A 24,960-nucleotide genomic window follows, 5' to 3' on the forward strand; every position below is an offset into this window, starting at 1 on the left:
ACTTTTCTTTGTTGCTCTGTGGTATATGATTTTTAACGGCTATGTTGAGAAAGCTAACACATCACACATAATTTACAGAGCAACCCCCCCCCCCCATAGTGGGCATTTAGGTTGTCTTGGTGATTTTGCTTTAGTGTGGTAGTAAACGCCCTAACTCTTCTTCCTTTTATAATTTTTCGTTAGGATAATTCCTGAGAGTAGAAATATCTGGTCAGATGGTATAAAAGATTTCCTATCTTCTTAAAACACCTTAGCAGTGTGCTTCCCCAAGGGCCTGTGCCAATTTGTTAGTTGGTGTCTTTTAAATAGTCCAAGTGTCTCTTCACAGACCAGTAGTAAAGTGTCCCATATTCCTATTAACATTCAAACTCAGTGCTAGGTTAGAGCTCTGAAGTATGGTCTCAGCTGGAAATTGCATCCATCAGCTGCAGCTGGCTTCAGCCCGCAGGTTCCTTCTCTGGCATCATCAGCTGGAGCCTGGGAGGGTGTGGTCTGCCCTTTGGACCTAAGGTCTTGCCCATTTGCCTGTCCCATAGGCTTCCCGTGGCATTCTGTGGGCCCCCATATAGGGTGGAGAATATATGTGTTTGTGCTGTGGGGCCTAAAGTTGTCACAGTTGAAAACCCTTAGAGTGAATTATTAAATCTAAACCAGAGCCTGTTGCCTTCTTGTGCTTGACTTGGAGTCTGTCCCGTTATGGTAGTTTTTACAAAACACTTCTGAATAAGAAATAAATTCCAAATCTCTTTTTCCCCCTGCTCCTGCCAAACTCCACCAGGAAACAGAATCTCGTTATTTCAGTTAGAATATATTAATACTGACCCTCTCCAGCACTTGGGACTTTTCAGGTTAGGCTCACACGGCTTCTATTTTTACTCTAGTCTAAACTGTGGTCATATGGATAACAAAATAAATACTGGAATATTCTAGTTTGGGAGGGGGAGAGGCAGCAATGCTTATAATAACATGGCTACAAACCTCTTGCTTTCCTCTGTTTGATATTCCAAAAAAGGAAGAAAGCACAACTTGGAGCACATCTGTAAGTAATGAACATTTTCCTTTTGTGTGTCATGCATATTCAGCATGATCCCACTCAGAGGTCCCAGGCAGTGCTTTAATATACATCGCTTTGCGGGGCCGTATTTTTGTTGCCAACGAATTTAATTCAGGACAAAGGTTCTTCGCTTCTCTCTCCGGATTAGGAATCTGAACCCTTTACCACAAACAGAAGTAAGAATTGTTGGTGTGTGAATTAAAATAAAACCTTAAAAAAAAAGAATCAGTGTGTCCTGCTTCCCCCTGCCCTCCCCTGACTTGACTTCCTTGTTGCCTAAGAGGAAGACTGGTTTTTGTTTAGTATTAGCAATAAACCAATTTCAGGAAGAGTATTAAAAGACATGTTGATTGAATTTTGTAATTCAAATGTTTCAGAATTCAAAAGCTAGGAAATCATACTGCTTTTGAACCACTTTCAGTTCTTTTTTTTTATTTTAACAAAGAGGAAAATGTCTACCATTAAGTACACTATCTCAGTGTTACTTTTTAAATGCTCTTCAGCCATTGAAATGTTCTCCAAAGACTAACACTGTCTCTGGCTCATTGGAGGCATCCTTAGTGAGTTGGCACTTTCTTCTAAGGTCAACACTTACCTTTATAGCTTCTCCTCACAGTAGAAGGCTGAATTGCAGATTGCCCATTTTAAAGAGACCAGGTAAGAGAACATTGATCTAGTTTTCCCAGATGTGAAGTAACCAGGTAACTTCGTTAGAAAGGATGGTTCTTTCCTTTCCCCAAATGGCTTTAAGCTTGGGTTCAGCCTTTTGGGGAATTGTGACCTCTTCTACTCTTTGTTGAGCCTTTATCCTGTGTTGGTTCGTAGAGCACGATGCTAGGTCTGATAGAAGATGCGGAAATCATCAGCCCTGCCCTGATTCTTGGACCTCTTCAAGGAATGTGCATTCTGAGTGGTGAGATAAGATTCCCCCTCTGTATCCAACAGGAAAACCCCACCTTGGTGGTAATTCCAAATGAGTGGTTCAGACTTGAAGAACTGTAGGAATTCCGTCATCTGCCAGGCCTCAGTTTGTGGCAAAAGGTTCGTGGAACTGGTTGGATTTCTCTATATAGTTGCCTGTGATTTTACATTTAAAAAAAAATTTCTTTTTAATTTGCCATTTTTATGAGCAGGCCTGACTAGTCCTCCTTTTCCTTCACACTTTATACCTACATGCAATTCTTCCTTCATGAAGCCTAACGATTTTTTTCAGAATTTGGATTTATTTTTCCTAATATGTGCAAATAAATAATTTAGAGGCATACCTTGTTTCATTGTGCTTTTTTGCGGGTATTGTGTTTTGGGTTTTGTTTGTTTTTTACAAATTGAAGGTTTGAAACAATTTTCAAATTGTTTTTTACAAATTGAAAGTTTGCATCAAGCAAGTCTGTCAGCACCATTTTTCCGACAGCATTTGTTCACTTTGTGTCCCTGTCACATTTTGGTAATTCTTGCAATATTTCATACTTTTCATTATTATACTTGTTACAGTGATCAGTGATTACGACTTACTGAAAGCTTGGATGATGGTTAGCATTTTTTTAGCAATATTTTATAATTAAGTTACGTAGATTGGTTTTTTGGACATAATGCTATTGCAACTTAAACCAAACCTGCCATTTTTGAGGTATGCCTATAAATCCATTCCCCACTTTATGGAAGGTACCCTAAAGTGTTTCTTAAAATGCTTTAGGGGCCCCTGGCTGGCTCAATTGGTTAAGCGTCCTACTCTTGATTTCAGATCAGGTTATGATCTCAGGGTCCTGAGAACCAGCCCCACATTGGGCTCCCTGCTCAGTGGGGAGTCTGATTGTCTCCCTCTCCCTCTCTCCCCCTCCCCCTACTTGTGCGCACAAGCTCTCTCTCTCAAATACGTAAATAAATCTTAAAAAAAAAAAAAAAAAGTAAAACACTTTAGCTTTCTTAAGTAAAGAATTTATAAATTTTCTTTCATGTGTGACCTCACCTTTGACCTTGGCTTTTGTATGTATTTTATACCGGATGTTAGAGTAAGCCTAGAACATGATTAGGTACCAGGTAGTTAGTTGGCTGTGAACAAACCCTTAAAATAAGTGCTTGTAAATCCAACAGTATTTGCTTATAAGCTTACAAAACAGGCAAATGTCACCTATTCAAGGACAATAGTATCTTTTTCCAACAATAAACGTAGGGCTCTTTTCTTCTATTACCTCTTTGGTTTGGATGGGATACTTAATAGAGAGGAAGGTATTCCTGAAATGAATGAATGGCAAATGATGGTCATGACTACAGGCATCCTTCATAGGGGGAGCTTACAGGACATTAGGCAGAGAAGGAACTGTTAAGCTAGAACTCTTAACTCTTTTTTTTTTTTCTAAAGATTTTATTTATTTATTTGAGAGAGAGAGAATGAGAGACAGAGAGCACGAGAGGGAAGAGGGCAGAGGGAGAAGCAGACCCCCCGCTGAGCAGGGAGCCCAATGTGGGACTCGAGCACGGGACTCCAGGATCATGACCTGAGCCGAAAGCAGTTGCTTAACCAACTGAGCCACCCAGGCGCCCTAGAACTCTTAACTCTTAACATAGAATTTTTTTCCTATCTAGGATGCCAAGAATGCTAATTCTGAAAGATGTTAAATAGATATCCTGGAGGGAGAATTTCCATGGCCAGAGTGTATAAGTGCTGGCTCAGGCAGGTCAACGTGACTCTATTGCAGTTCTTCTCAGGACCTTTATGATGATTACATGTGAATCACAGGAAAAGCAGGCAGGGAGGTAGGCTCAGCATGGCCAGCACTCTCAACGAGCATACATTTTGAAGTTCAGACTTGGATATGAATTCTGCTCTCTACTTCTGAACTGTATGTTTTTTGGGCAAGCCTCAGTTCCTTGGTCTGCAGTGGAGATTGTTGAGATGATTAAATGTGCCAGTGCTTATAAAACACTTAGCACAAAATGCCTGGCACATAATAAACACTTAACAGTTAGCTGTAGCTAATCCTTCTGAATCCCGGGCTGAATGGCTCTGATATCTTCATGTTCTGGGGAATTACATTGTAACAGAAAGAGCCCAGAATTAAGTGTCTAGAGTCTTGGGCTCAAGTTTGAGCACCAACTAGACTGGATGATTTTAAAGCTACTTTGCTCTGTTTCTTCACTTTTGAAATAAATAGGTGATCTTGATGCCTATAATGTCCAGCCAAGCTCTAAGATTAATGTTCCTTTGGGCTTTACCTAAGCCAGAATTGTCAAGTTCATCTGAAGGACACATGTATCATCTCTGAATGACGGTATGGGAGAAAATTTTAGGTTATTATTATTCATTTACAGTGTATGTTAGCTAGTAACAAAAGAGTTAATTAAGTCATCTCTGGAAAGATAAGGTAAAGTTACAACCAGTCTGGCACTTTGTAATCACCATAAAAATTAATAGACATTTGAGTCCAAATCAGGACTAGATGTGCCTTTATCCTAAAACTAAGAACATCATCTAGGTGTTTGTTTTCTGTGATGTGATACAGAATGTAATATTAGGCCACATGAATATTTTATTTTTATATCCAAAGGCTAATTTTCTGAAGGTCAGTTGCAGGTATGTCTGGTGTCCATAAATAGTTAGATTTTCTACTTTCTGACTTTGTTATTAACCTGAGTTGCAACCGTAAAGTGAATTTAACACTTACTGCTTTGAGCTTTAATTATCTTGACCACTGTTTATCGCTTGTGCTAGTTTAAGAGAGTTAGAGGACATTCATCTAGTAGATAAGGCAGTGTATCTTTCAAGCAAGACCTCAGATTTCTAAATAACTGATTTCCACACTGGCAGTTTGAAACATAATATTTGTTCAAGGTAGGCTTTATCTACGTGAGAAAGTCCAATACGTAGATTTGTTCAGTTCCTGTCTCACAAATAGACAGGTTGGTGATATTACTAAAACCAAGATCGGGGCACTGGTCTTTTATGCGTCAAATTAACATTTCTCTGTTCATTTATATTACAGATACCATATGAGTTTGGGCTAAATCATTCTCTCAGAATACTGGTTTTCATCATCCTCAAGCATGTAAGGCCTAGATCACCATGGCTCTCCTCAATTTCCCATCCTTAAAGGAGTTTATTTCCTCGTAGTGGTCTTACATAAAGGAAATCAGTGTGACCAGGTCTCTTGAGTTTGTCGGGGAGCCCGGGGTTGGGTAGAGGAAGGCGCGGCAGCCGACACCGGAAGTGCCGGTGAGACCATATGGTGAAAGCACTTCTTTCCAAGCTAAGGAGTTTTTATTTCATCCTGTAGGTGACAGAGAACCAATAAAAGGTTTTTAGCTGGGAGTGATACGGTGACATTTAAGGATGGTCCCTCCGCAGAGTGTAGTCAAACGCAAAGACTTAGCCAGTGGCCGAGTAAGGAGGCCTTGGTAGTTAGTGGCCCGGGCCCAGTATGATGAGGTTGCCACAGCTCGGGGGCTGGAGAAGGAGGGAGAGAGTTAGGGTAGAAGCAGCTATGTATCTTGCCTGCCTTTGGGCATTGTGGGGCTACAAAACTGAGTCAGTGGTGCGTTCTCTGGGAGGAACTGCCTGCGAGGAGAAGGTTGCAGGTTCCCCGGCCGAAGGTGGCGTCAGGTTTGCAGTAGCTTTTGCTCCTCACCGTACCTAGTGGCTCTCCACAGCTTCCGTTTGCTCTCCGGTGTTCACGTCTTGCATCAGCCATGGGGGAAAAGGTCTGAAAGACCAGCTCTATTTTTCTTCCAGCTCGGACTCTGAGCCCTGTTAGCTAACAGGATTGGCACAGCCTCACAGCAGTGGTCGGCCCCACACTAAACCACCTCGTTGTGAAATGCCCCGGTCGGCCTGCCGCCCCGTGCTGCTGGGCCCTGCCACTCTTCCCTTAGTCCAGTGGCTCTGTCTCCCTGAGCAGGAGGGGGCTTGGGCTGAGTCCCGGCGTTCTCTGCTTAGCGAGGCAGCCCACATGTGGCTAGGTGTAAAAGCAGTAAGCAGTCGTCTTGAGTCACCCCTTTCCATGGCTTTCGAGAGATGCACATCTTGCCCCAGGGGAGTGTTTGTGCAACTCCATTTCGCTCTCCAGGCATATGTTGAGCGCAGAAATTCTCTCAGCCTGGAGTGCGGAGTCTCCACAAAAGGCACTTGTCATGTTTGGAAAGGTTTTTGTTGTTGTTGTTGTTTAAAGGAAAGACAATGGAGGTATTCTTTGAGCATTATCTGCTACAGAGTGAAAAGGGCCCTGCTTGTTATTAAATTGGACTCTGTGGAAGGATTTTGGTAATTCCTCCTCTGTGCTTGGTGCGCCTGACATCAGAGCAGGAGATGACTGTGGGTTTGATGTCACAGTCATTTGCACGACACTGGAGGATGGAGGAGCCGAATACCTAGTGGTCCTCCAGCCTGTGAAACATCTCGTCCGCCCCACAACCATACTGGAGCCCTGTAGACCCCAAGGGGCCGAGGGCAAACCAGCTTCTCCAGACGCGCCCACGCTTCTACCCCAAGTCCTGTAGCAGCTCAGGTGGGACAGCTTCCTCGGAGGGTTGTCCTGGGGAAGTCAGTTGCTTGTCAGGCGACCCAGTGTGGCTGAACTGTGAGGTGGCCAGAATTCCCTGGGAGACGTTTTTTGGCCCCTCTGCCTGTCTGTTGTGACAGATGACAACTGGCTCGCCTAATGAACAGAAATTCAGTTTACCCGTAGGAATTAAATATCTTCGTGTTACCATGCCACCTCCAACTTCTTGGACAGAGCCAAGAGGAAAATGGAGTCAATATTAAGAAAGGACAAATAGGTTTCTAATATGTTAAAAGATACTTTGACTTAGGTTTCAGACTCTAGGTTACTTAAGGAGATGTGGTGCAACGTGCATGGGAGGTCTGGGGCAGACAATCTCCCAGGCTTAGAATGGAGAGATTTTAACTGTAGGAATCCTGGAGGTCCTGTGACAGGTGTTAACTCTGAAACCTGAGTCAAAGGCCAATTTGTTTTAGGTAATCTCAGTTGACAAATATTTATTGAGTACGCATGCATTTTGAGAGAGGCAGGAAGCATGCTGCCTTCAGCAAGTTGTACTCAGCGGAGGGGCAAGAGAAAGTACACATGAAACAATGAAAAATAACAGTAAGAGTTTAGGGCTTAAACTGTTCGTAGGCTATAAAATCCAAAATCGCAGTGTATGACTACATCCAGGGACTGGGGTGGTCAGAGCCTGTTTCATAGGCAGGATTTGAGAGAAAGAATGAGGGGGTGCTCCAGATGACAGTCACAGGACAGAGGTTAACATAAGCCGGACGGAAAATTGCTTTACAGCGTGAGCCCCAACAGCCCAAGCAGCATTTACTGAGCACCTACTATATATACGCACCCCCTACTGTGATTGCGGGGAGCTGGGGTGGATTAAAGAGACGTGAGGTACAGTCCTTGCTCTCAGAGCAGCGGAGAGTCGGCTCGGGGTCAGTTAAGTTGATGGTAGAGCTGAGTGACCATCCTGACATGGTTCACAAGCTTTGGGAATTACGGCCTTGGAAACCAGGATGATGCAGGATGGCCTCCGAGTGCGGAGGTCAGCTCTGACCATTCTAGCAGAAAAATGCCACCACGCTCTTGGCTCAGGGTGGTCACTCGATGCCGGCCAGCCAGCTCACTGGAAAACCAGCCCCGAGGGTTTCAGTGCTCAACGCGCCGGTGTGGCAAGCTCAACAAAAAAAAGAGTTCACATACTCTTCTGTCGGTGGGCGCTGAGGCCTGGTGGAGAACATGGGCTCAGGTTTATGAGGCTCCAGCTTCTCCAGGCAGCTACTGAAACCCGAGAGAATAAAGTAGTGCTGTTAGGGAGGGCTGGACCCCGTCTGTCCTCCTAGGAAGGTTCCAGTCACGGCGACCGCTGGAACACAGAGTCTTATTTTAAGAGGAAATCTAATGAGAGCCAGAGTAGTAAGGGAAACATTTTTTGTAATTCCTCTTAGGAGCAAACATTCAATTTAATATTTAAAAATAGGACAATATGAGTGTTGCCTATTTCCAAACACAAACGTTGTTTAATCTGACCGTCTGCTTTTGTTTCTGGGTTTTCCTGAGATACTCGTGGGAAAATACCAATTTATTAAGACCATTTTATAAAAAAACGATGCATCTACTCTGCCTCCAATTCATGTGAGTTACTCTTATGGCCAGGATGAGGTTGAATTTTAATACAAAAACGCTTACTGAAGAGCAAAGAAGCTGTGGAGCTGGTGTACTTCGCGAATGATCCCTCTCCATGTGAAGTGTGTGATTTGCTGGTTCCAAGTGCCAGTAATATAAAAAGAATGTGCTCGTGTGGCTTTATCTGCATGTGTCATTATGGCTCTGCTAAGCCAGTGAACCCTAGAAGCGGGCTCGGGGTGGGCTTTGGCTCTTGTCGGAGGAGCCCCCTGGGGACTGCTGCCTGCAGGGTGCCCTCCCTTCCTGGCGTCTGCACGGGTCCGGGCTGCCCGGACATCTGGGGAGCTGTCGGCCACAGTGACAAAGCTCTGAGCGTGGCCAGGCCTGCAGACGTTTGGTGGGCCTTGATGGCTCCCTGGGTGATGATTTGGCCTAAGTGTGGTAAAACCATTGTATTCATCCCCAAGAAAGTCTTAAATAATCTGAGTGTTTGGTAGTTCTCCAGTAAGGGAGCCTCACAATGACTTTGTGACAGAGGAAATGCCTGAGCTGGCTTATAACTAGCACTGAGACCACCGAAACTCAGACAGGTTCAGTGGAATGTAATGAAATAAGCCCCTGATAGGTGCTTAGGTCTCTGAGCTGTTTTGTTCTCCTGGATTAGGCTACTGAGGCTTCCCTTGGGAGGCGGGGGGTTTGCCTATGGTCAGCCTGTGACTTAATCCACATTAGCAGGATGTCCTGAGGAAGGGGAGGGCCAGAAATGTGGGTTCAAAGGACTGGAGAAAAGAGGAGTAGTCACCTTGGGGTAAACCTGAACAGTAAGCTAAATGAGCAGGTTTCTTGATCTCTCACCATTCTGAACCCTTTCTTGTTCTTTTCTCAGAGAGCAGAGCTGACGTCTGATAAAGACATGTACCTCGACAATAGCTCCATTGAAGAAGCTTCGGGAGTGTATCCTATTGATGATGATGACTATGCTTCTGCCTCAGGCTCGGGTAAGGCCATCTACCTCCGTGAGCGCCTCTGTTCTCCATGCTTGCGCACGTGTGCACACACACACACGCACACACACACACACACACACACCCCCTACTGGAGCTTATTTCAAGGAGACAGGCAGGATGCACAGTGGTTAAGGACACACCTTTGGAGTCAGAATGCCTGGATGCACATTCTAGCTCTCTGCCACCTAAGCTGTGAGATCTTGGGAATGTGTTTGACTTGGCTGAGTCTCCGTTTCTTCCTTCGAAAAAGGGAAAGTAATAATAGTCTCTATCACCCAGGTTGTTGTAAAGCTCCAAGGGGTTAACGCATCTATAGCTCTTAGAGTTTGGTGCTTGGCAAGTAGTCAGTGTTGGGTTAACATTAGTTTTAATTTTATTATGAAGGCTTTCAGAGTGATAAAAGTGGGCAGCCACCCTGAAAGAAATCCCTCAGACACCAGTCTGATGAAGCCACCAACCCTATGTTCTAGATTATGGGTGGAAGCAAAAAGAGTTGTGCCTTCTTACTCAAGAGTAGGAGGGAGAATGTATCAGCCAAGCAAAATGGTGATACAGTGATATCCTCACTCCCCTAGTGTATCTGTAACCTGTGATCTCAGTAATGCTGCCCCATGACAAACCAGCCAAAACGTAGTGGCTAAAATCAACAGTCCTTCATTAGCTCATTATTCTGCAGGATGGCAATTTAGGCTGGGCTAACTGGACCCCCTCGTGTGTCCTTGGTCAGCTAGAGTCTGGGCAGCTTTATTGATTTTGGTTGGGCTCTGTCCCAGCTCTGGGGCAAACTTGGCTCTGGTCTACACAGCCTCTCCTTCTCCAGTGGGCCAGCCATTTGTTGACAGGAGGATGCAGAGATCCCAAGAGAGCAAGTAGAAGTGTGCGAAGCCTCTTGCATGCTAGGCTGAGAATTGGCACAGCATCCCTACCACATTTTACTAGTCAAAAGCAGGTCCTAGGCCACCCCGGCCTCCAAGTCTGAATGAGAGGATGTGCACAGTCACATTACAGAGGATGTGGATACAAGGCGGGGGGAGTAAACGATTCTGGCAGTTTTGCAATCTACCATATGTGGAAAATGTTTCACCAGGAATGGCCCCCCAAGAAGCTGGAAAGGAAGAAGAACTTGTGCATATATTCAGCGAATAATCAAGTCAGGAATTTGTGGTCAGCAGTACTCTAGGAAAGTCTTATCCAGGACCTTTCTTGCTTGGAGTTTTCACTGTAGATTCAACAGATGGTCAAAGTTATGCTGAACATCGATGTCTGAAATCAGACTGGCCCGGGCTTCAGAATGACCCAGAACAGACTAAAATCAATTGTCGAGGTCTGCCTGTATAGGAGTGAGTGTTTTAAGTGTTTTAAGTTGGAAAACAGCAAGTCTGAGAAAGACGAGCGCGATGGTGGCTGACCTAGTAACAGTGAGCTTACAGTGCAACTTGAATGTAAAAACAGCCCTAGTTATTCTTGGGAAAGTGATATATACCACACATGCCAAATGAGTGTGGAAAGAGTTGTTCTCCATAGCCCACAACACTATTAATATCTTTCACTCATGGCACCTCTTTTTTTTCCTTTAGCACCTCAAAAGTGCTTTGTAACTATCTTCAAAATGTCCCAAGAGATAATGAATATGGACCCCTTTTCTTCCCATTTCGTAGATCTTAGAATCCAAGAGTCGTTAGATCTGTAGACGTTGTCCAAGTCATTTTCCTGAGTTATGCCAAGATTGTCCTGAAGTTCAATATAAAGAAAGCAGGTACATAGTCCTGCTTCTCTGTACCCGCGCAGGTGAAAGGAGTTTGCAGTGGGTCATTTGAAATCCAGAGCACGCTAATCAGATAGATAGAACTAAGCCTTTAGTGTGGATCCACATTGCTTTTGCCTTGGCTCCAGCCCTGGGCAGAGCATTGCTGCAAAGAAGTGCATCATTCTAGACTTTGGAGACCCCCTGGCACTGCTTAAAGGTATATCGATTTACAGCTTAAAGGTAGTAGAAGTTGTAACTAGAATTCGTAAAGCCCATACAGTGTGGCAGGCACTGTTCTATACTTCCAACATCTCTATAAGGACAGATTGTTACCATCTCCAATTTTCGCATGGGAAAGTCCAAGGCACGGAGAGATTGAGTAACTTGCCTCAGACCATACTATCGGAGAGTAATAGAGCTGGGGCGAGGGCTGGGGAGTCGGACTTGAGAGTGTGTTCCTTTTTGCTCCTTTGTTGACCTGCCTCCTGTGTCATAATATGTCACTCTAGAATTAGGGTGCCCTGCCTAGCTGATGCCGGTCCCAGCTGGAAACTGGGATGCCCCAGGGTTTTGGCCAGTGTTCCCTCTGTCCTCACTCCTATCTTAGCTACCTAGTGGAAAAGCAAATGGACCAGAGGAAAACGGCCAGGGGCCTAGAGGGTACTTCCCAGGTGAGGAGATGGGGCCATGCTATTTGTGTGGACTCAAGAATGGACATTAATGAATATGAACACTCCAGGCATTCACTGAATGCCACACATCACGCCATGTTCTTAGCGCAGAGAGATGAGAAGGGCTTGGTCCCTGTCTTCAAGGAACCAAGAGACAGAGAAATGCAGAAATGAGAAAAAATAATCATACCACCATGTCATGAGTGACATAATATGGTAAAGTGCTGTACAACAAAAATTTGAGAGTGAAACGTAGAGTTCTGGTTAAAAATGGTAGATGGAACACGCATACTTTCCAATGCCCAACTAAGCTGTCAATAAAGGAATTGTTCTTAAACTCACAAGGACACCTAAAACAGTAGAAGAGACCAAGCCATGATATTTTGAAGGCTGGGAAGCAGATAGTCTTGTAGTGGAGAGAGGGGATGACGTTGATCCTGAGCAAGATGGTGTGAGCAGCAGTTTCCCAGGTGGAAACAGGCTCTGGGGTGGGATGTCTCAGGCCAGGGGAAACAATGATAAGCTCACAAGTCAGGGATGCCAGAGATGTGATCCAGGGGGCTCCCAGGTCTCTGGTTTGGGCAAAGGGGGGACCATCTATTTGAATAAAGATGATGACAAATACAGTAGAAGAACCACCCGAGGCAGATCACTCCCGTCTCTGATGGAAGAAGTCTAGCTTGAGGGAATTTTCAACCTTACAAAAATCTCCCCCTTTCTCACAACAGATCCCCCTACTTCGGTGATTCATATTTGTAACTGGTATGAACGAAGGGGGTCTTGAAAGCCCTTAATGGAAAATTTTCATTTGGCATTGGCAAAAATCTTTTGTAAGGAAATGATTCATTGTAGGAATAAATCAAGCATATTATATGTAAGACTTTGATAGAAAATCAGGTGGGCTGATATAAAAGAGCAGTGTGTTTCTGGAGCTGTCATTATTTGTGACATATTTACATATACTGTTTTGTGTGTACCGTGCTTTCTAGTATCTATCACATGCAGACCTCGGAGAATTAATATCGCTGTTTTACACGTGAAGACACTAAGTTTCAAGCATTCCTCGCCCAACGTCACATAGGTCTGGCTAAATATGCCAGAACCAGTACTAGGTTTATTTTTAATGCCAAATCCCGTATTTATTTCACGATTTACCCTATGATTTCTTCCCCGTATGATGAGTGTATGTGCTCAAGTTAAAGGAGATAGTTGATAGAATAAAATATTTTAAAATGTGACATTAAACAGAAACAAGGGCTCTTGCCCTGTCTCCAGCACGTTACCTCTTCTGAACTGCTTGTTACGTGACCGGGCTTCTGTGAGGAACTTGGAGGTATTCATTACTCGTTCCTGTCTGAGGAAGCGGGTTAGTTTGAGGTACAGAGTTTTGAGTTTATTTGAGTTGTTACACATTTGACAAATGATCACCTTAAAAAGAATGTTGTATTTGAATGTCAGAAATTCTCAAATGCTATTCCGGTCAAAAGGCAAAAACAAAACAAAATAGTGCCCAGGTGGCAGTTGGTGGTTAGTCACTCTTTGAACAAACACTGGATCAGAGCCTGTGTGTGCCGGGGAGTCTGTTAGGCGCTCAGAGAGGCCGGAGCCTTACGGAGTTTCCAGTCCCGTGTGTGGCGGGGGCGGGGGGGGGAGGGGACTTCAGTCAATAGCCTACAAATAAACACGATTACAAATCTGTGGTAAATGTACTTAGGCTAAGAAAGGTAGTACTAAAAAGCCATTTAACAGAGGACTCTGACATAATATGGAAGGGAGGATGAGAAGAGTGCAATTTGCAAATCGTTGTGCTGAGGTCTGGAGGTGAATTAGGAATTAGCCAGGTGAGGGCTTCTGGCAGGACATCAGGGGACAGATGAGAGGGGAAGATCATGCTCAAGGAAGCTGGAACGGTGGTTCAGGGCTGGACCATGCAGGGCTGGGCTGAGACATTTTCTATTTATCTCAGGAGCAGTGGGTACCATTGTAATGGTTTTAAATAGGAGGGTGATGGGGTCACAGCCGGTTTGTGGGCAGTGAACTGAGAGGGGGCTCTCAGGAAGAAGGCAGGTCCGGTGGCTTGTGGACAGATTACGGTGGCCTGGATGAGGCTGGTGGCCCTGGAACCGTGGAAAGGTGTTAGAGCGAAGACCTATTAAAGTAAAATCAGAACTGAGGTGATGGATTCAAGGTGGGGGTAAGGAAGAAGTCAGGGTTGTGATTTATAGGAATGGAAGGTTCTGTTCACTGCCAGGTAACACAGGACGACAACCAGGTTTAAAGGCGGACGGGGAGGGAGATCGTGCTCTCTGTTTTGAACATGTGAGAGGTGCATAGTACCTTTGAGTCCTTTGAGTGAGAATATCAAGCCAGCCAGTGGATATGTAGGTCTCAATTTCAGAGGAGTGGTTAAGCTAATGTTATAAACGTAGGTTTCATTTGTATTTAGATGGTAATTGAAGCCAGGAGTGTAGGCGAGGGAGAAAAGGTAGAGTAAGAAGCAGCCTAGGGCAGAACCTTAAGGAACTCTGATATTTTTTTTTTAATTTTTTTATTGTTATGTTAATCCCCATACATTACATCATTAGTTTTAGATATAGTGTTCCATGATTCATTGTTTGTGCATAACACCCAGTGCTCCATGCAGAATGTGCCCTCCTCAGTACCCATCACCAGACTAACCCATCCTCCCACCCAGGAACTCTGATATTTTTGCATCCAGGTCGAAAGAGAATGAGCCTGCAAAGGAGACTTAGAAGTAGCCCAAGAGGTGAGGGGGAGAACTGGGAAGTCAAAGTGCTAGAAGCCCAAAGATAGTATATGAAGAAGGAGATGATCATTAACCAGTGTCCGGTGGTGCGAGGAGGTTCCATTAGATGACGACCACTCAGGAAAATGCCTCTGGATATGGCAGTGTGGAGGACATTGGTGACCTCATTAACTAACGTCACTGGTAGCGTGATGACAGGGGAAATCTGACTAGAGGGAGGCCAGCAGAGTGGATTGCTGGTGAGGACCTACCAGGCCACTGGAAAAATCTGGCTATAAAAGAGAGGAGAGAGGGGGCAGCAGATCCCCTCCGAGAAGAAAGGGTCTGCTGTGGGAGAGTCTGCCTTTCTTGTCGTTGTGTCGTGTTTTAAAGTGGGAAGCGTAGCATGTTTCAGCATAGGAAAGGAAGAAATCTTGCGAGCAGGAGAGATTTGAGCATGGAAGTGAAAGAAGGGGCCTTGAGAGCATTGAGGATAATATTACAGAAAATGCCAGGCTGCCCACAGATCCACTCTGAAATCCCCTCATCGTGTGAAAACTGTGGGAAGTTAGTGTGAGGTTCTTGGGGAGCAGGTAGTGTGAAAGCCCCTGGCTTGTCAGTGTCCACCCCGCACAGCGCCCTCTGCTCATAGAGAAACCTGTGCTGGGATTCCTGTGCTCAGCCCACCTTCGCTTGTTTTCCTTCCCCAGGAGCTGATGAGGACATAGAGAGCCCAGAGCTGACAACATCCCGACCACCGCCAAAGATGGGGTTCACTAGTGCTGTTCCAGAAGTGGAGACCACGACACTGAAGATACAGAACAAGAGACCTGCTCAGACGAAGGTGTGTGTGTTTTGCATTGCGTTAGCGGGTCCTCGTAAATGCTTTTTAAAATTGCACAGATTGTTCCTTTTGAGAAGCCCCCTTCAAAAATGATGTGAGGACACATGGTCTTCTCATTATATTGTGGTAAATGGCTAGTCCTTACTCCTTTGATTGTTTTGACATTTACCCACCTGCTACTTTTTTGTTGTTAAATAGACTGTTTTTCAGAGCAGTTTTAGGTTCATGGCAAAACTGAGGGGGAAGTCCAGAGAGCTCCCAGAGGCCCCCTGCTCCCACACGTGCACAGCCTCCCCTCTGTCAGCATCCGCACCAGAGTGGTACGTTTGTTACAACCAGTGAAGCTACGCTGACACGTTATTATTACTCGGAGTCCATAGTTCCCCTTAGGGCTCACTCATGGTGTTGTACATCCTGTGGGTTCTGACAAATGTACGATGACATGTATCTGCCATTGTAGCCTCGTACAGAATATTTCCACTGCCCTAAAAGCCCTCCGTGTGCTGCCTACTCATCTCTCCTGCCCCCCACCCCCAGCAAGTACTGATCTTTTTACTGTCCTCATAGTTCGGCTTTTCCAGAATGTCATATAATTAGAACCATACAGTATGTAGCCTTTTGAGATTGGCTTTTTTCTCTGAGCGATATTCATGTAAGGTTCCTCCACGTCTCTTCCTAGCTCGGTAGGTCATTCTTCCTACTACTTTTATCACCCAGACCTAGCTTCTATACGGATATCATTCATAGGATGCTCCTTCTCTAAGGAGCTCACGGCCCAGTTAAGAAGCAAGACATTTTCTGTTTATTTGGGCTTCAGCCAAGAAAATTTGTTTTCATTTCATAAAGAATTTGTTGTGAGTTAAAACCATTGTGAACGTTACACATGCTGGAACAGGTAATGGAATAAGGACACTCCAGGTACCTGTCTCATTATTTCTGAACGTTTTCTCAGGCCTATCATCAGTGGCCTACAGACTTTGGCCTCTTACAGTGATAATGATGCACGTGGTTACATCCCAATATAGTCATTTTGAGAGCTGAGTTATTAAGAAATAAGGTCTTTGGATTTAGAACACAGCAAAACTACTAGCTAGTGAAAACTATGAGACTGGTGGTTTTGGCCTTATAATTATTATATTGTAATTAGTTGACCACTCGCTACCGGGTAAGGTATTTAAGTTGGAAAATGCATATGAAAGTCTGAAAAAGGGGCACCTGGGTGGCTCAGTGCGTTAGGTGTCTGGCTAATGATTTTGGCTCAGGTCATGATCTCTCCCTGGGATCGAGCCCCGCATCAGGCTCCATGCTCGTCTTGGAGTCTGCTTGTCCCTCTTCCTCTGCCCCTCTCCCTGCTCCATGCGCTCTCCCTTGCACACACCATCCCAAATAAATAAAATCTTAAAAAAAAAAAAAAGTCTGAAGAAGGCCTAGGCTTTAAATCCTGCATCTGGTCAAATTTCTTAGCTTCTCTGAGCCGTTCCTCGTGGGTCCTTGAGAAGAAGAAATGTGGGTGCATATAGCATGGCACCTGAGACTCAGGAAGCATTCTCTAAGCCTCCAGTGAATTTGGTTAGAGCCGTAGAGCCCAAGGCAATTCACCAAATGAGCGTGTGTAACTGCAGTTGGAGATGTTGTCCGTGGTCCCGGGGTAGCAGGCTGCTTACGAAAACCTAGAAACGCAGGTGTCCCCTTTGAGAGCTCACCCATCTGTGGGTCAGAAGTAAGATGCTGCCAAGCTTTTGTAGGAGACAGGATGCGGAAGGCCGCCTCCTGTCCATAGTGCCAGGTCTTCCCTGGAGGAAGAGGTGCCCTCCTGCAGTAGGAACACATGGGGGCTTCCCACGCTTTGTTTTCCTCCCCTTGTCAAAGTGCATTTGTTTTCCCTCCCAGGCCCAAGGTGCCCCCAGGGCATGTGAAAGGAGAGGCAGGGACAGAGCTGGATACATTTCTGCAGATGCGGAAGGGCCATGTTCAATCCTCTCCAGCCTGGAGTGCGCTCTGCAGGATTAAGATGGGGCAGTTACTGTTGGTGGCAGACTGACTTCCTGGGCCAGGTGATCGGAAAAAAGGAGAAGGTCTCTGAACCCTGAGGCAGACGTACCTAGCATGTGGGGGCTCCATGCATGGTAGCTGCTCCATAAACATATGAAGTTGAATGAATGGAAGAAGGATGGGAGAAGGAGAGAAGTGAGAAGTAATGGTGTGTGTCATGATGTTAGGATGGGGAGAGGGTCCTCAGAGTGTGTGTGCCACAGTTACCCAGCGTGGCTGTTGAAAGATGCATCTGGCGTTACCACAGTTTTATTTGATTGCTTGTCGTGACTGAATCTCTCGAAGTCGGTGACCATCAAGACCCGCTAGCTTGAGGGAGCAAACTCCATTTTGGCTTTCAGTGGTAAAGAGTTGTATCCTAAGCAAAACCTAATTTGAGAGTAGAGTTCTGGTCAGTTGACAGGAATGGATTGAAACTTGATTTAAATTTTTAAAAAATTGGCTTCAAGGAAGTGATTGTGTCAGATCTAGATAAAGAAGATAGATGTTTGGCAGATGAGCTCAGAAATTAAGAATCCCCAAACATTTCAACATATTTATATTCCTAGTATCATTTGTATTCAATGGAGTCCTCATTCATCTCTTCATGAGAGGTTTATTAAATGCTACTCATCATGTGTCAAACATTATTCTAGGTACTGATAATGATAATATTGATAGTGAATATTATTAATAAGTGATTTAATTTTCTATCTTATAGTTACATGGTGGTACAACTAAATTAAACGTTGCCTCTAGGCTATCTTTAATGTAGACTGCTTTCGAATGGGTCTCTCAGTGGTATTAGTGTCACTGTCACAGATATCCCATCTAGTTTGTTGTAAATTTATGTGACAAAAATAAAAAGAACACAGTTGTTGGTTGAAGCAGAGCATTGCTCACAATCTTTTACTTCCGATACATTTCCAAGGCATCCAAACAACCAGACGTGGATGTGACAGATCTTTAAATGACTTCATTTAATCATCTATGGTGCCTTTTTGGAATTTCATTTTGCACATATATACAAGGGTTGAGGAATTTCAGATTAGCTCCATACTGTAGAAATAATTCTTCTTAGTCAAACCCCTGCTTCTATACAAGAAAGCGTTTCAATGTAAAGAATGAATGTTCCATCCAGAGCACCTGGAAGCTTGTGCACTGATGGACTGTCCCTATTAGTGCATGGTGGCCCCAGCTCTGTGGAGACCTCCTGTCCCCACACCCACAGACCCCTGAAATGCAGATCAGAAGGTAAGTCAGAGGGAATTGTGTCAGGTCTCACAAATGATTATAGAGACTCAAAAAATCTGAGGGGAATTCATGAGGTTTGTCATAATAATGTGTGGTTGGGGTTAATGCTCACCGGAGATGAGCTTCTGAGAGTTACCACCTTGGATTTGTGCTTTAGAATTGTGGAAAACCCAAGAACCTCAGAATGCCCTTCATTAAATGGAGGGAGACACCAAGGTGCAGGAAGGTGGTATGACTCGGTCAGGGTCACACAGGAGCTGCTTAGAGAGCCCAGACCCCTGAAGTTCTAGTTCAGGGTTCGTGGAAGTTGTAAGAGTGAGTAGGGAGAGGGGAGCATTGCTGACTAAGTCTGGAGGGCTACTCCCCAGAGTTGGTAGTAGGAAGAGCCCTTGGAGAACACCTGGAGAGAAGGCCTGAAAGGAAGCTGCCATCACAGTGCCCCATGTAGCAAAGAGCTGACGGAGTAAGGAGAATTGGGACCATGTTCTTGGGTTGGCGCAGCCAGAAAGAGCTGGAGCCTGAAGTCAGAGGAGTGGTGAGAAAACAGAGCTTATGAAGTGTCAACTAAAACAACCTAACCATGTCATCTGGATTATCATGCACTCACTAAGCAGCCATCTTGCCTCTACCTGTGATGGTATTCCTACAAAACCATGGACAACGTGGCTCCATCCTAGGACTCGCCCCTTGGTGTAAACTTCACAATTATTTCCCAAACTCATTGTTGGAAAACAACAAACCTTGGAATATACTTCTGTTTTCTCTTCTTTCTAGCACATTAAAAAAGATCTTTATAATCTTTTCCCTTATCAGTCACCTGAAGAAATTGATAAGGAAAAAGTTCATCTCTCTGACTCAGAAAGGAAAATGGACCCAGCTGAAGATGATACAAATGTGTATACTGAGAAGCACTCAGACAATCTGTTTAAACGAACAGAAGTCCTGGCAGGTGAGTAGCCCAGAGGGGGCCTGGTGGGAGGGTCCTTAAATAGACCTTGCTTGGCTAAGTGATATTCAGAGATACAGGCCAAGCTTGCTGAATGTCACCTTCCTGCCGAGAGCCGTCTGAGGGCCTGTCTCATTCCAGAGTGAGAGACAAGAGTTAGGCAAATGTTCTTTATTTTCTCTCCGCTCCCTCATCCTACCGCTTGGTACAAGAAGAGGAAAGTTAGGATCTGAGTTGGTCCAGAACAACTGGGGGGGGGGCGGGTATGGTGAGATGTGAAGCTCAATTTGTCCAGCTCCAAGTCATCCTGATATCAAAATAAACTTGAGAAGGAAAAGTCCTTTATGGGGGGAGGGCAGTTGACGCAAATAACGCCCAAGGCATTAAGGATGCTGTCTCTCATTGTAACTTACCTGATGAAAGCAGTCACCATTTGATTTTAAAGGGAAAGATTTGTGCGATTTAAGAACACTTAGTCCTTGAAAGGATAGTCCCAAAGCCAAGACTAGAAAGGACATTTGTTTGCTTTTTTTCATATTTACCCTTACAAAACTTAAGTCACTTCTATCCTGTTTTGTGCCTTCACTGAAAAAGCAATTAGAAGATTAGACTATGAATTGTGAGAAAACTAAAGAATTTTAAAGTAAGGAATTATGTGAGGCCCCAGCCAGATTTTTCTTATTGAGGCTTTTGACTGATATTATTAATTCTAATCAAAGAAAGTATTGTACCTTCCTCGGGAATGTCAGATTTGGGTAATTACCTGGTTGCCTCATCGAATCCAGTTTTTAAGTGTTTTGGGGTTTTTCAAATGGAGCCTTTTATAAAGGTGTAAATAGATGGGGTTCGACAAAGTTAATTTCTGCAGTCCTTGAATCTCTCCTGAAAGTAATCTTCCTTTTGGCGTGTTTCAGCTGTCATTGCTGGCGGAGTTATCGGCTTTCTCTTTGCAATTTTCCTTATCCTGCTGTTGGTGTATCGCATGAGAAAGAAGGATGAAGGAAGTTACGACCTTGGAGAACGCAAACCATCCAGTGCTGCTTATCAGAAGGCACCTACTAAGGAGTTTTATGCGTGAAACTCCCACTTAGTGTCTCTATTTATGAGATCACTGAACTTTTAAAAATAAAGCTTTTGCATAGAATAATGAAGATCTTTGTTTTTTGTTTTTTTTTCATTAAAGAGCCATTCTGGCCCTTTAGTGATAAAATCCCATTGTATTTAAAACTTTTCATGTATTTCTTTAGAACAACATAAAATTAAAATAACATCTGCAGTGTTCTGTGAATAGCAGTGGCAAAATATTATGTTATGAAAACCCTCTGTGTTCATGGAATTGGCTTAAACTTTTATGCGCAAATACAAAATGATTGTTTTTATCCTATGGTTCAAAGATGAAAGCTGTTTAATTTGTGTCCGCATGTCTCCGATTGACCTTACCAAGTTGGTCTTACTTTGTTAATTTATCTGTTGTTCCCTCTCCTCTGCTCGTCCCTCTTGTCCCCTTGAAAACAAAACTCTATGCCTTTTTGTAGCTGTTACGGTGCAATTTGTCTTTGGATAATTCAGATAATGGTAATTTAGTGTATATGTGATTTTCAAATATGTAAACTTTAACCTCCACTTTGTATAAATTTTTAAGTGTCAGACTATCCATTTTACACTTGCTTTGTTTTTCATCACCTGTAGCTTCAGGCAGATTTGCAACAGCAAATTAATGTGTAAAATTGGATTATTACCACAAAACTGTTCAGTCATAGCTATCTAATCAGATCTTCTTTTGGGAGGATTTGATGTGAGTTACTGACAAGCCTCAGCAAACCCAAAGATGCTAACAGTATTTTGAGAAGTTGCTGCAGATTCCTTTGGCCACTGTATTTGTTAATTTCTTGCAATTTGAAGGTACGAGTAGGGGTTTAAGGAAAAATCAGTTTTTGTTCTTAAAAATGCATTTAAGTTGTAAACGTCTTTTTAAGCCTTTGAAGTGCCTATGATTCTATGTAACTCGTTGCAGACTGATGTTAATGAGTATATATAACAGTTTAAAAAAAAAGTTGGTATTTTATAAGCACAGACAATTCTAATGGTAACTTTTGTAGTCTTACAAATAGACATCAACTGTAATTTGGGAACATAAAAACTACTGAATAAATCATGTGGCCTAATATTGAAAATGTCACTGTTATAAATTTTGTACATTTTCGATCAAATGTACATCTCCCCTTTGCAAATGACCATCTGCTCTTGAGGATGATGTGGGTTTGATTTCTGAGTGTTTCGTAGTGTCTGTAAATCAAAACCAAAGAGCTCATCGATGAGGCTGTTTTTTACCAGACTCACTTTTGAATTGGCCAGAGGAAATCTGAATGTATCCTCCTGCCTGTGTTTGGGGGTAGACGTCGGAAGACTGCCAGGGAGGGAATTGTGAAGTTGGCAACCTTTGTAGGCTAGCTGATGGCAACATTGAGAGGGATGCCTGCTTTTGCAAATAACTCTTGGGAGGATAAATTCCAAAGAACTGAAGGGGATTTTCCTGATGTCAGTATCTAAGATTTTGTCCTGTAGACCGAATGAAGACTGATGTACCTTGGAAACTCTGCTCCAAATCTCTCTTGAAGCTTCACTGAAGAACCAATAGGTGGAATGCCATAGTTCACACCGTAGGGAAGGAAAGCAGGGCAGGGTGGCTCTGTGCACTAAAAGGAGGGCCCCACTGCTGAGGATTGAAATTGCTGGAAAGCAGGAGTGCCTGAGGAGGAGATGGAAGTCTGAGGGTACCCTGCCTGGGTATTTCCTTCTAACAACATTGCCTTTTCTGTTTTCACCATAAATTTTGTTTTAATGTGTGAGCCGCCAAAGTAGGAAGAAGACCGCAAAAACAGCAACCCTTTCAATACATAATGTACTTTTAATAAAGTATGAATACTTCATTTAGAGAACGTTCCCTGGAATTGCCACATAACTCATTAAAAAAAAAAAATTAAGCAGCACTCGGAACAGTGTTTACTTAAATTCTTAATGGCCTTAATTCTCAAATTCCTGTCCCATCACTTACAGAGTCAATCCACTTTGGGGTGATTAAAAGGAAGTTCTAGCACCTTCTAAAGTTGCACAATATCCCTCGATTACAGAGGTTAAGAATGTAGTGGGTATACCTCTAACTGTGGAAAGCATAGTGAAATTCAGTTCATAGAATTAACTGCTTGGAATATCCATGCCAAGAAAAGAAAGTTTCTGGCAAATATTTTGTCACTGCTGTAAAGCAAAATATTTGTTAAAGTGCCAAAATAAAGTGTCATGCTGAAAGTAAAAAAAAAAAAATTGTATAGACTGACATCCAGTTTTCTTCAACTGTATGTTTTCTGCTTAGTTTTTGTTTTTTGTTTTTAAGATGCAGTAAATAGTACTATAATAAGTATTAGTAATGATTACCGAGTTTAGGAAAATTTTGGTAAAATATAAACATTAAAGCCAATGTGAAAATTTACTGTTTCCTTAACCACATGTAAATGATTTCCTTTGTGTGAATATGGCTTTGTGTTTGAAAGACTTGCAGTATTCAAACTGCCCCATTTTCAGTGGATGGGGAAAGTGGGATGAGCTCATGGTGTGGCGTTTTTAAGTTTTAGCTGCAGGTGCATAGTACCTGAATTTTGGGATTAGGACCTGGTTAATAAAATTGAATTTAGGTTGGACAAGATAGCAGAAATTGCCATCTTACTCACATTAAAAGTTGATAGTTTCGGATCGAATGTTTGGTGAAATGGTCCTTTCTGCAAAGTAGAATCCTTTCTGCAAAGTAGACAAAAGATTCTTGCTTACTGAAGGTATAGTCTGTTTGTATAGGGTCTAGGAGACTAAGCTAAATAAGTAGAACATAATTACCTTACTCTGGTTTCCCGAAGGAACTTGAATGTCCTGCAAAGGGTGCTGGGTCCTGCAAAAACAGGGGCAGTAAAAACTTCATGGTTTTCAGGAGCTTACTTCTTCAGTGTCCTAGAGATTTTGAAAACTTAGGGAAAGTTTTTAAGTGAGGAGCAAAAATATAAAACCCAAAAATATTGCAGGGTGAATTTTATGACAACAATCATCTTTACAACTTTATTATAATTATGTAATGGATGGTAGAAAAAAATTTTAATACATTTGGTTTTAAAAGGCAATGACTTTAAGCAACATAATCTCTAACTTGAATTTCTAAAGTTCTAAACCTCTGGCAGACATCAGTGAGACCTGAAGAAGTTTTCAATTAAAATTAACCAAGCCAGATGATAAATGTAGTCTGAATTGAGTAACCACGAAGGTGTTTTCAGTGCTGATATTTTATTACAATAGTGAAAGTTGAGATTTGGCTATTTCTGGGAAATCTGCTTGAGCAGGCATGGGAAACTTTATTTTTTTATTTTTTAAAGATTTTATTTATTTGAGAGAGAGAGAGCACAAGCCAGGGGTAGAGGCAGATGGAGAAGCAAACTCCCCACCGAGCAGGAAGCCTGACCTAGGACCCTGAGATCATGACCTGAGCCAAAGGCAGACACTTAACCGACTGAGCCACCCAGGTGCCCTGGCATGGGAAGCTTTAAAAAGAATGAAAAACTGCTACGTAGAGGTAAAAATATCAAAATGAATTTTGTCCCACTCTGTCTCCTAATTTTGGGCAAATTCACTCTTAGATTTATCATTCTAAGATTTCATTCCTTTTTGTTTATCTGTTGCATATGATTTCTGGCAAGGATTTTTCTGACCAAGGAATCCCGGTGGCTTTGGGAGCAACTTGGTTTCCTGTGAATTAGCTGGAAGGGTATATGTGACCCAAGCAATAATTCTAACCCACAAATGGAGTGAAGCTATAAGCTTTGGTCTTTCTGATGTATGAGCACAAGATTCATTTATTCTAGTTGCCTTAGCAAAGTAGCATTCAAGCAACAAATGTATGTGCAAGGCATCGGAGGTTTAATCAGCAGACACTTGCCTACTGAGTATGCACCGGGCACTCTTCTAGAAGCTGGGGGTATAGTGATGAGCTAGAGAGAGCTCCTGCTCTCATGGGGTTTGGAGAGGGGTGCGTAGACTCTGAAAACTAGCAAGTAGGAATTGCCAGTTGGTAGGAATTTCCATGATGGATATCATGCAGGATGATGTAAGGGACTGAAGGACTATGGGCCCAGCTAGGCTAGGTATGCTGCGGTAACAACCTCACAATCTCAGCAACTCGTACCAGCAAAGGATTTATGTCTTACTCATGCCACGTGTCCATCGGTTGGCAGAGTTCTGCTGTGAAGAATTGTCGTCCTCAGCCCCAGTCTCTGGTCAGTGGAGTACCTGTCACCTGGAACACTGCCGGTCACTGTGAAAGAAGGAAAATCATGGTAAGCAAACAGTGGCTCTAAGGCTTCTGCACAGTAGTAACATATGTTACTTTCCACCCACACTTCATTTGCCAGAGCAAGTCACGTGGCCACACCTGACTTCCAGTGTGCAGAGAGGTGCGAGCCTACTTGTGCTGGTAGGGAGAGAGAATGGCACACTTGGGAACAGC

General features: G+C 43.5%; 1 protein-coding gene and 1 long non-coding RNA gene across 2 annotated transcripts in view; one reads left to right on the top strand and one right to left on the bottom strand.

The window, feature by feature from the left end:
* Positions 1 to 22,897, top strand: part of SDC2 (syndecan 2) — a 98,747-nt gene extending 75,850 nt beyond the window's left edge. The window contains exons 2-5 of the mRNA XM_032421784.1: positions 9,062 to 9,173; positions 15,057 to 15,190; positions 19,289 to 19,424; positions 20,336 to 22,897. Coding sequence (XP_032277675.1) covers positions 9,062 to 9,173; positions 15,057 to 15,190; positions 19,289 to 19,424; positions 20,336 to 20,499 — 546 coding nt within the window. The 3' untranslated portion in view covers positions 20,500 to 22,897. The remainder of the gene's footprint in view (positions 1 to 9,061; positions 9,174 to 15,056; positions 15,191 to 19,288; positions 19,425 to 20,335) is intronic.
* Positions 22,898 to 23,045: 148 nt separating this feature from the next.
* The window catches only part of LOC116643051, a 35,256-nt gene continuing 33,341 nt past the window's right edge, over positions 23,046 to 24,960 (bottom strand). The window contains exons 2-4 of the long non-coding RNA XR_004301468.1: positions 24,662 to 24,768; positions 23,307 to 23,358; positions 23,046 to 23,213 (exon numbers count right to left, since the gene is read on the bottom strand). This is a non-coding gene — a long non-coding RNA (uncharacterized LOC116643051). The remainder of the gene's footprint in view (positions 23,214 to 23,306; positions 23,359 to 24,661; positions 24,769 to 24,960) is intronic.

This window comes from Phoca vitulina, unplaced genomic scaffold (genome assembly GCF_004348235.1).
Source record: "Phoca vitulina isolate PV1807 unplaced genomic scaffold, GSC_HSeal_1.0 scaffold25, whole genome shotgun sequence".
Lineage (NCBI taxonomy): Eukaryota > Metazoa > Chordata > Mammalia > Carnivora > Phocidae > Phoca > Phoca vitulina.